We start from the raw sequence: 10606 nt of genomic DNA, 5'->3' as shown, positions 1-10606 counted from the left end.
TTGTATCTCTTGGGACTAAAGTTTGGATCCCTTGGGACTGAAGTTATAAATGGTTATGAGTTGCCCTCTAAGTCCTGGGAATTGAATCCTGGTCCTCTGGAAGAGCAGTCAGGGTTCTTTTTTGTTTTTTTTTAATATTTATTTATTTATTACATATACAATGTTCTGCCTGCATGTATGTCTGCAGGCCCCAGACCTCATTACAGATGGTTGTGAGCCACCATGTGATTGCTGGGAATTGAACTCAGGACCTTTGGAAGAGTAGGTAATGCTCTTAACTGCTGAGCTATCTTTCCAGCCCACAGTCAGTGTTCTTAAACCAGTCAACCATCTCTCTAGTCTGAAGGCAATCATCATTGATAGATGATTTATTTTTATCAGATGTCAATGCCTTTTTACACCCTTCTTTTCAGTAAATACTAACCACCTACTGTGAGTTTTACTGAGGAGTTCTTATGACTAAGTGTGTAATGCCCATTATATACCAGTTTTTAGTATTATTATTTAATTACCGAATTATTTAATTTATTTTTTGGATACAGCGCCTACATAGCCCAGGCTGACCTGAAACATGCTATATAGACCAGGTTAGCCTGCAACTTTCAATGGGAGAACTGGTGTGCACCATCAGACATGAATTTTATTTATTATGTTGTTGATAGAACCCAGGACCTCAGCTATGCTAGGCTGGTCCTCTAACACTGAATTACACCCGATGTTTCGTGAGAGACTTCTGAAAATATCTCATTTAAATGATAAAAGGGTTGACCCTCCACGATCCTACTAGAAAGAGGCTCTGGCCTGAGCAACGGGTGCATACCTGAGCAAGGAGGAGGGAGGAGGAGCGGGGTCATCTTCGCCGGAGTCCACAGACCTTCGCAGAAAGTACAGGTAGAAGTGGAGCCTAAGATGTCACGCTTCAGACTCTGCAGGTGGGTTTAGAGTCCCGCAGGGACGTAGGCAGGACCAGATCGGAGGGAGGGCGGGGCCTGTATTGTCCGCCCCGCGGGGCATGCCGGGAACCCCGCCCCCAAGATGGCGTCTCACTGACAGTTGGCTGCGGAGCGGCAGAGGCGGATCCTGCTAGTCAGGGCGGCGGCGGGGCCGGGGTCTCCCGGGCCGGGGTTGGCGTGTGGAAGGGATGGCGGCGCGGAACGCCTAGGGCGGTGCCGCGTGGGTAAGGCGGGCGCGGCGGGCGGCTATGGGCTGCTGAAGCGGCGGTGTCCCTACAGCGCCTTCCCTTAGCCATGGGTTCATCGGCTGCCGCGGCAGCGGCGGCAGCGGCAGCAGCGGCGGCGGACTCCGCACAGTGGCTGTCGGTGAAGGAGGAGACCATCTTTCTGCACGACGGGCTTATCCGGGTCACCGACCTGGCCGAGCTGCCCAGCGAGATCCTCGGCGCCCCGGAGGCCGCCGACACCGACCTGGAGGTGAGCGAGCCGCGGCAGGTGTGTGTGCGACTCTTGAGAGCATCTTCGGGCCGCGGCCTGGAGCCCGGGCAGCCGCCGCCCCGCCGCTCGCCGCCCCGCCGCTCCCCTCCCCCACGCGCCGGGAGTCCCTGGGCGGGCGCGCCCAGGTGCCTGCGCTCCGGAGACCTTTTGTATTTTGAACGGTTGCACACGCTCTGCTTCTTTTTAGCCCCAGCCCTGTGTTGATTTTGTGGGTGCGAGAGTGCACGCGTGTGTGTTGGGGAGACCAGGTGACAGCTGCCGGGCTTCCTCCACCGTAAGCAATCCTGCAGCCTGTCTGTGCGGTGCCTAAGATTGACACCCGGGCCTTTGTCAGGGAAGTCGGCGGTGTGGACAGCGAGAAAGGGATGCTGCACCGCGGCCTGGGAAGGGTCAAGGGCGATGTGAGTGTGTGTGTGTGTGTGTGTGTGTGTGCGCGCGCGCGCGCGCGCGTAGCGGGGTCGCTAAGAAGCCCAGCCTCAGGAGCGGTGGCAGGTGCATCAGCTAGTTGTGATGGTCCCCCGCCCCCATCCACCCCCCAAAAAACCCAAATGTGCATATGGGAACTTTCCACCGAGTAAGCTCGGTTTTGTATTTGCCTAGAGGTGGGAATGTTGGCCGTCGTGTTTTCATTCAGGTCAGCTGGCTGTTGACCCTGCTTCCCCTCCACTTTGTGGGGTGACATTTTGGTGTGCAGGAAGCATAGAATGTGGTGAAATTCGTATTGCCGCATGGAGGATTCCCTGGGGTACACCGCAGACAGGAGAACCTGTGTGCGGAATCTTTTGTGTTTTGCGGTTTTCCATGCGCTTTGGCGTTCAGTACCAGCGACATTTATAGAAATGGATTAAAATCTCATTACTGTGTGTTTTTGAAAACGGCAGAGATCCGATCGCGTTCAGCGAGACTCTGGGACGTGCTTGAGATGCGAATGCTGTCCGCTGTGTTTGTGTGTCTGGCTTAGGTTGCTTCAGAATTCCTAATTGACATATTTTACAGTATAGCCACGATAACATGGATGATATATAAGTTGATAGAGAATTCCTAACGTGAAATCTTAACACAATTATGCTTTATTTGTGCCTATTCTATAAAAAGCAAGGGGTGTCTGATTTAACTGCTTGAAAACCCCAGGGCTCTGATGGTATGATGTGGACCCTTTATTTAGTGGACACTGCTGTGTAAAGGTGGAAGGTGCTCTTTGTTTTTTGGAGACTAACCTAAATTCTCTCGAGCCCAGACTGTTTGGTGTATATGCAATTGAGTTTTCCGATTAGAAGGAATAGAATTATTTTAACAACCGAGTTATTTACTATATGTGCCCTGAGTGAATTTACCAGCTATTTCCAGATTCATTTTAAAGGAAAGACTGTGACCAACTAGATTAATTCTTCTCCTAAAGGAATATGTGAATGAGTGATACACACTGGGTTTGACAGTAACGGGAAACTGTTCCTTTCCAGAGAGTGCAGTATCTGGAAAAGCAAGTAGTCTGTTATTCACACACCTAACTATTTAATAATATTCTTTAACTGTATCACTTGTGTTGGGTGCTGTCGTGTTAGATTCTCAAAGGACTCTAGGAGCTAAATCTTGTTATTCATTGCAACTGTTGTATCTTTTGTGTGAATATAGCAAGTAAAGAGCAGAGCAAGTGTGCAGTTTGCTCAAGATCTTTATTTATTTATTTTTTTTTGAGACAGGGTGTCACTCCTTAATCCTGGCTGTCCTAGAACTCTGTGTAGACTAGGCTGTTATAGAACACACAGAGATCTGCTTGTCTCTGCTTCCCAAGTCCTGGGATTAAAGGTAGCCTTAAATATTTTTTAATACTTAGGAATTGATTTATAGGGATGCTGAGGATCTAAACTCAGATCTTATTAACCACCAAGCAGTCTCTCCAGCCCTAAACTCAGATCCTCATTTTGCAGAGCAAGCTCTTCATCCACAGAGCTGCTTTCCTAACCCCACTTTGTTTCCTGTTTAGCAACTGTTTCTTTTTTGTGTTTCAGGATGATTCGAGTTTAGCATAGTTTAAAAGGTATCTTTTGGGATGTTAACAGCCTGTGAAATAGTGTCTCCCAGTTCTCTCCAGTTGACTCTGAGGGAATAGCAGTGATCTGTATAGTTTTGTTTGTTTTTTGAGACAGGATTTCTCTGTGTATCTCTGGTTGTCCTGGAGCTTCCTCTATAGACCAGGTTGGCTTTGAACTCACAGAGATCCGTTTGCCTCTGCCTTCCCAGTGCTGAGATTATTCATAGGGTTTTATAATTATAGACTTCTTCCACTAATGATTTTGAATTATAAATAAGACTGGAACTCAGAGCCAGGCGGTGGTGGTACACACCTTTAATCCTAGCACTCAGGAGAAAGAGGCAGGTGGATTTCTGTGAGTTCGAGGCCAGCCTGGTCTACAAGAGCTAGTTCCAGGACAGGCTCCAAAACTATAGAGAAACCCTGTTTCGAAAAATCAAAAAAAAAAAAAAAAAAAGGGCTGGGACTCAGTTGAATAATTTATGAAGGACAACCATAATAGATAAGACTATGGAGTCACAGAATTTTAGAGCACAGAAGGAACGTTGGAGATGATGCCCCTTGGAAATATGAGTGATTCCTTCATTTTAGAAATTGATCAGGAAGGATTCTGCTGTGATGGGTGTAGCATGTCTAGCTATGTCAGTAAGATGACCTGGGCCTTCTGCTTCTGGGTTCTAGTGTTCTTTTTACTCTCAGTGCTGTTCGAGGTTACATGTCATTTAAAATATAAAAATCTAAGAAGATCAAAATCAACCTGAGTAGAGCATCTGGAGTAAATTTTCTTCCTAGTAAATTATAGATTTGTTTTTGAAGGTAAAATAACAAACAAAAAGAGCTCACTCCATAATAGTGTTTTCAACTAATTAATGCAAGTACTATCTTGTGGATTTAGCAGTAAGTGAGGTCTACCGTTTTGGGTGTTGAAGGCATGGCAGTGGATGAAATGAAAGCTTCCTTCTCTAAAAAACTTATATTTCAGCTTGAAGATGTAAACTACAGCAATAATAAGCATCCTGCATCATAGCCCCACAATGTCCTTGAACTGGACCCAGGAACTGTTGGATACCCAAACTCATCAATGCTGAAGCTCTTAGCTTAACACATAGACTTTGTACAGCTACATATAAGTCATCTCTATGTGTAGTAGTACAAGGTAGGCAGGTGGTCATTATACTGCTTAGGAGATAATGATTAGAAATACTTTTATATATGTGTTGTATGCCTGGTCACATTGCACACAGCCAGGATATGGATGACATGTTCTAGCAGTGACAAAGGGGATGCTTTCACATCACTTCATGTGTTTGTGTGGATTCTGTGTAGTACTTGCTACAAAACTAATCTGAGGTTTACTTTTTTTTTTTTTTGAGATAGGGTTTCTAGGTATAGTTTTGGTGCCTGACCTAGAACTCTCACTCTGTAGACCAGGCTGGCCTCGAACTCACAGAGATCTACCTCCCTCTGCCTTTCAAGTACTGTGGTTAAAGGTGAAAGCCACCATTGCCCAGTGAGGTTTACTTTTTGGAAATTTCTCCTCTTCTTTTGAGACAGGGTCTCAGTATGTAGAACAGGCTGTAGACTAGAATGGCCTTGAACTCACAGAGATCCTTCTGCCTGCCCAGTGTAGGTTTTAAAGGCAAGCACCACCGGCCCAGCATTTTCCTGAATATTTTCTTTTTAAATTTTTTTTATAATTTATTTAACTTTATTTTATGTGTATTGGTATGAAGGTATCAGATCCCCTGGAACTGGAGTTACAGACAGTTGTGAACTGCCATGTGGGTGCTGGGGTTTGAACCTTGGTCTTCTAGAAGAACAGCCAGTGCTCTTAACTGCTAAGCCATCTCTCCAGCCCCCTTTCCTGAATATTTTCAATCCACAGTTGATTGAATGTGAAGATATGGAGCCCACTGATGTGGAGGAACAACTTGTATGTGTGTTCATGTATGTGCTTCTGTATATACCTGTGTGTGTGTGTGCGCATGATAGTGCACATGTATGTGATGACATGTGTAAGTGTTGTGGAGAAGATGAACCAGGTAAAGAGATAGGATCTTACTTCGTATCCAGTGGACTGGAAAGGAGAGTGCAGGCAGATGAAAGTGTAAGCTGGCTGTTGAGCAGAGTCTTGAAAGAAGTGAGAGTGTGACATGACTGTAGAGCAAAGAGCATCCTATACAGAGAGGTCATCCAGAGCCAAGTGTCTGAGAGGAAACTATCCTTAGCTTGTTTGGAGCTCTGAGCCCTTATTCAGAAAGCAGAGGGGGTAAGGAGTGATGGGAGTCAGGAACGCTGATCAGGTGGGGCCTTGGCAGTAAGGGCTTTGAGTCTCACAGTGAATTAAGAATGCAGAGTGAGGCTTATTCTTTTTATGTTAATTTTAAAATTAATAAGCAAGATAATAGATGTCATTGTGATAATTCATAGACATATTTTGCTTATCTCCCCCTCCCCTTTTTCTTGTCCTTTGAAAATAACTGCCTTCTATCTTTGTGGTACACATTGTAATCCCAGCATTTGGGAAGCTGAAGCAGGAGGATAGAGAAATTGAGGCTAGCCTGTCCTATACAGGGGATGAGTGTGCATATCTGTTGTCATAGTGATGAGCTTTGTAAAGATCGCTTTCAAATGTGCAATGCTTTTACCATATTCACTCCTCATACCCTCTCCTTCTTCACTCCTCTCCCTTCCCTTTCCTTGCTAGAAAATTATTATTTAAGCATTGAAATAAATATAAACTTAAAAGAAAAAAGGATGCAGCTCAGAAGTGATAACTTTTGGGCTGGGCTTATAGCACAGTGGGAGAATCATTTACCTGGCAAGCACAAATCCCCGGGTTCAGTGCCGCCTACCACATATACACAACTCAAATACATTGAACATTAAATTTCATTTCATTGAACATTAAATTTCATTTCATTGAACATTAGTGGTTTTTTTTGTTTTGTTTTGTTTTTTTGTTTTTTGAGACAGGGTTACTCTGTGTAACAGTCCTAGCTATTCTGGAGCTCAATTTGTAGTTCAGGGTGGTCTTGAACTTACAGAGATCCACCTACCTCTTCCTCCCAAGTGCTGGGATTAAAGGAATGTTCCACCACAGCCCGGCTGAACATTAGTGTTTTAAATAAAGGTAATCAATAATTATTGGTTGAAGTTTGAAAAGCTTTGCTATTTACTGTTTTGTATTTATTTTACAAACTCCACCTGGGAACAAACCCCTCTCTCTCTCTCTCTCTTTCTCTCATTCTCTCTCTCTCACACACACACACACACATGCGTACAATGCACACATATACACTGATAGAGAAGCTATTTTCTTAATGTGTCCAAAATATTTTTTACCCTATAGTTTATTTGATAATTTTATTGCATTGATTGATTGATTGATTGATTGTGTGTGTGTTTTTGTGGTCTTGGAATACCAGGGTGTTTGTGTGTACGTCAGATGACAACTTTTGTGAATCAGCTCTCTTCTGACTGGTTGGTCCTGGGGATTGAACTCAAGTTGTCAGGCTTGGCAGCAAATACCCTGACCCATCGAGCCATTTTACTGGTTTAGATATAGATGACTACTACTTCTTCTTCTTCTTCTTCTTCTTCTTCTTCTTCTTCTTCTTCTTCTTCTTCTTCTTCTTCTTCTTCTTCTTCAAATACTTATTTATTTATTTATTATGTATACAATATTCTGCCTACACGTATGCCTGCAGGCCAGAAGAGAGCACTAGATCTCATTACAGATGGTTGTGAGCCACCATGTGGTTGCTGGGAATTGAACTCAGGACCTTTGGAAGAGCAGGCAATGTTCTTAACCGCTGAGCCATCTCTCCAGCCCGATATAGACTTCTTTAAATTCAAATATTTTCTTTTTTTAAGAAATTCAAACATTTTCAAAATGAATGGTTCTCGTTTTCTTTTCTTTATTTTTGTGTGTCACTGGGGATCAAATCTGTTTTCTGTAACTGCTCATGGAATGTAAGCACTCTCTCCTAAGCTCCTTCTTGAGTCTTGCTTCTCGTTGTTCATGATTGTGAGGACTTCCTCTCCTGCCTCAGTCATTAACACCCTCTCCTCGCAAAGACTTATTCCTTCCCCGCTTTAGTTTTTCAAGTCAGGGTTTCTCTGTAGCTTTGGAGACAGTCCTGGAACTCGCTCTGTAGACCAGGCTGGCCTCAAACTCACAGAGATCCGCCTGCCTCTGCCTCCCAAGTGCTGGGATTAAAGGTATGTATCACCACTGCCTAGGTTCCCATACAAAGATTTAAGCATGAAAGTATATGTAAATTTTGTGACTATGTCAAGCTGGAAACACCTCAAATGTCCAACAGGTCAGCAGATAAACAAGTGTGGAATATCCATACGATGGAATAAGAGCAATAAAAAGTCATGCTCTGTTGTTAGTGCATGGGTTTATGCTGGGTGCTAGAAGCCAGACACAGTGTACCCTATAAGATTCCATTTATATGTGATTCTAGAAAATAGAAAATACAGTCTGTGATGACTGCCTGGAGAGAAAGAGGAGGACTGGGGAGGATAGGGAAAATGGTAGAGGAGGATGAGGAGACTTCTGAGGTGATGGGTGATTTGGTTGTGGTATCGTTTCATGTTCATATGTGTATGTGTCAAAACAACTCAGACCCCACAGTTTAAATATGTGCAGTTTACTGTATGCCAGTTACATTTCAGTAAGCAAACACAATCTCCGCATGCCCAGAGTGTGTTCTGGGTACTGTTTGGGAAGTGAAAGGCAGCAGGGTTTTGTGTGTTGTTTGTTTTACAGTTTAAGAGAAGAACATTTGGGTTTGGAGCTGCTCAGCTGAAGCAGCCAAGGCTTTGTATGTCGTGACATGCACATAGAACGTTCTGGACAAGGTTCAGGCTTCATTTGGTCTGTTGTGTGATTGCTGTGGAAAAATTCAGAGCTGAGCTAGAATTCCAGATTTTAGAATGGAGAGATAATAAATGAAAAAAACTGTCTTTGTTCACCAGTAGTTTTTTTGGCATGCAGCCATCAAGCACTGATGCTAGTCACTAGTGTTCTGTGAGCTTGGATGAAAGGCTGAGCAAGCTAGAGCATGAAGTAGAGATGAAGATATGAGGATTGTCAGGGGCAGTATGGCCAAGGATTTAAAGTCACACCTTGTTTTTAGACGGGGTCTTCTGTAGTTAGTCCCAGCTGGCCTTGAACTTGATAGGTGGTAAGGATGACCTTGAACTCCTGGTCTTTCTGCCTCTCTACAGTTCTGGCATTGGGATTACAGGTGTACACTACCATAATCTGCTTGGTTTAACATCTTTGTCAGCATTGCCAACACTTCTACCACTACTATGGCAACAGCACATTGTACTTCATGTCAGGCTTTTGTGATATGCTTCATGACTTTTGTCCCATTTAATCCCCACAAAAGCCTTCTGAGGTTGATTGCAGAAACTGTGGTGTAGGCAAAATTAAGTAACCTGACAGAGATCGTAGTGACAAAGTAGAGGCTGGAATCTGTCTGGTTCAGCCTGGGGTTCATGTTCCTTTTTTTTTTTTTTGGTTTTTCGAGAAAGGTTTCTCTGTAGCTTTGGAGCCTTTCTTGGAACTAGCTCTTGTAGACCAGGCTGGCCTCGAACTCACAGAGTAAGATCCACCTGTCTCTGCCTCCCGAGTGCTGGGTTAAAGGCATGCACCACCATTGCCTGACTGAGCCATTTCAAAAGTAAGCAAACTACTTGGGAGGCAAAACAAGTCTACAAAACAAGTTCCAGGACTAGGGGTTCATGTTCTTAACACATTAGATAGTCATTGTCGTAGAAATGTAGGGGCTAGGAATGTAGCTCTGTTGGTAGAGTGCTTGCCTCACATGCACAGATCCCTGGGTTTTATTCCTAGTGCTGCATAAACTAGCATAGTGGCACTCTTCTTTAATCGTAGCATTCAGGTTGTAGGGACAGAAGGACCAGAAGTTTAAGATCTTGGCTGACATCAAGCTTAAAGCTAGCCTGGGCTACATGAGCGTCTCTCCAAAAATAAATAAATAAATTTAAAAAATTGAATATTGGTCAGGTGTGTTGGTACAAGACTGCAACCCTGTACCCAGGAGACTTAGACAAGAGAATTGCTATGAGTCAGAAGCCTGCATGGGCCACATAGCGAGACAAGCTGGGCATGACAGTGCACACTTCCAATCCCAGTACTTGGGAAGCTGAGGCAGGATTATTATTATTGTATTTTGGTAAGAGGTTATGTTACTGTTTCTGGAAATTTTTTTTTATGAATATCAATCAGGTGGTCACAGAAAGTCAAACCATCTTTTTTTAAAAAATATTTATTTATTTTGTATACTATTTTCTGTCTACATGTATGCCTGCAACCCAGAAGAGGACACCAGACCTCATTACAGATGATTGTGAGCCACCATGTGGTTGCTGGGAATTGAACTCAGGACCTTTGGAAGAGCAGGCAATGCTCTTAACCACTGAGCCATCTCTCCAGCCGAAGTCAAACCATCTTGACTACAGATTTCTTTTTCTAGCAGCAGAGATAGTTTTTTAAAATTTATTTTTATTTTATGTGCATTGGTGTTTTGCCTGTATTTATGTCTGTGTGAGGGTGTCAGATCTTGGAGTTCCAGACAGTTCCCACACTGAGCCATCTCTCCAGCCTCAGAGAGATAGGTTTTTTTTTTGTTGTTGTTGTAGTTGTTTTTTTTTTGTGATCCCCCTACAGTTTTCTTGCCTCACAACTTATTTGCAGTATGGTGATGTGCATGAGATTATAACTGATCTTCACTTCAGTATTTCTCCTATTGTGTGATCAAAGTCTTTCTAAGTAAATCAACTCTGTTTATTATCTGTATTCTTGGCTTCCATATTGACTGTCCCTTTTGGCTCCTGGGTGGGTGTCCTGTACCTGTTCTTTCCAAGGCCATAGGTGCCTGCGCGTCAGTTATGCGAGGACTCTCAGTTCCCCAAAGCTTCCTGCTTTCTCGCTTTCTCTTCCCTTCCCTGCTCCCATCTTCCTTTACAGCATGATTGTGGGGTGAACACAAGGAGTGTAGTCTGCTTCACAAGATGTTTAGTCAGGAGTCCCTGACAAATGTAAAAAACAGCACATGACCAACTATAGGACAAATGCAGT

At 43.8% G+C, this 10606-nt stretch overlaps 1 protein-coding gene across 11 annotated transcripts in view; it reads left to right on the top strand.

The window, feature by feature from the left end:
* Positions 1-1034: 1034 nt before the first annotated feature.
* Hectd4 (HECT domain E3 ubiquitin protein ligase 4) overlaps positions 1035-10606 on the top strand; it is a 175434-nt gene continuing 165862 nt past the window's right edge. For 5 of the 11 annotated variants that reach the window (XM_048447438.3, XM_048447441.3, XM_048447445.3 and 2 more), the window contains exon 1: positions 1039-1430. In XM_048447438.3, coding sequence (XP_048303395.1) covers positions 1248-1430 — 183 coding nt within the window. In that variant the 5' untranslated portion in view covers positions 1039-1247. Of the gene's footprint in view, positions 1431-10606 lie in introns of all 11 variants that reach the window. The other 6 variants (XM_048447444.3, XM_048447443.3, XM_048447440.3 and 3 more) reach the window with 2 other exon arrangements.

Source organism: Myodes glareolus, chromosome 2, assembly GCF_982192425.1.
Source record: "Myodes glareolus chromosome 2, mMyoGla1.1, whole genome shotgun sequence".
NCBI lineage: Eukaryota > Metazoa > Chordata > Mammalia > Rodentia > Cricetidae > Myodes > Myodes glareolus.
This window is presented reverse-complemented; position numbering and strand designations above follow the sequence as displayed.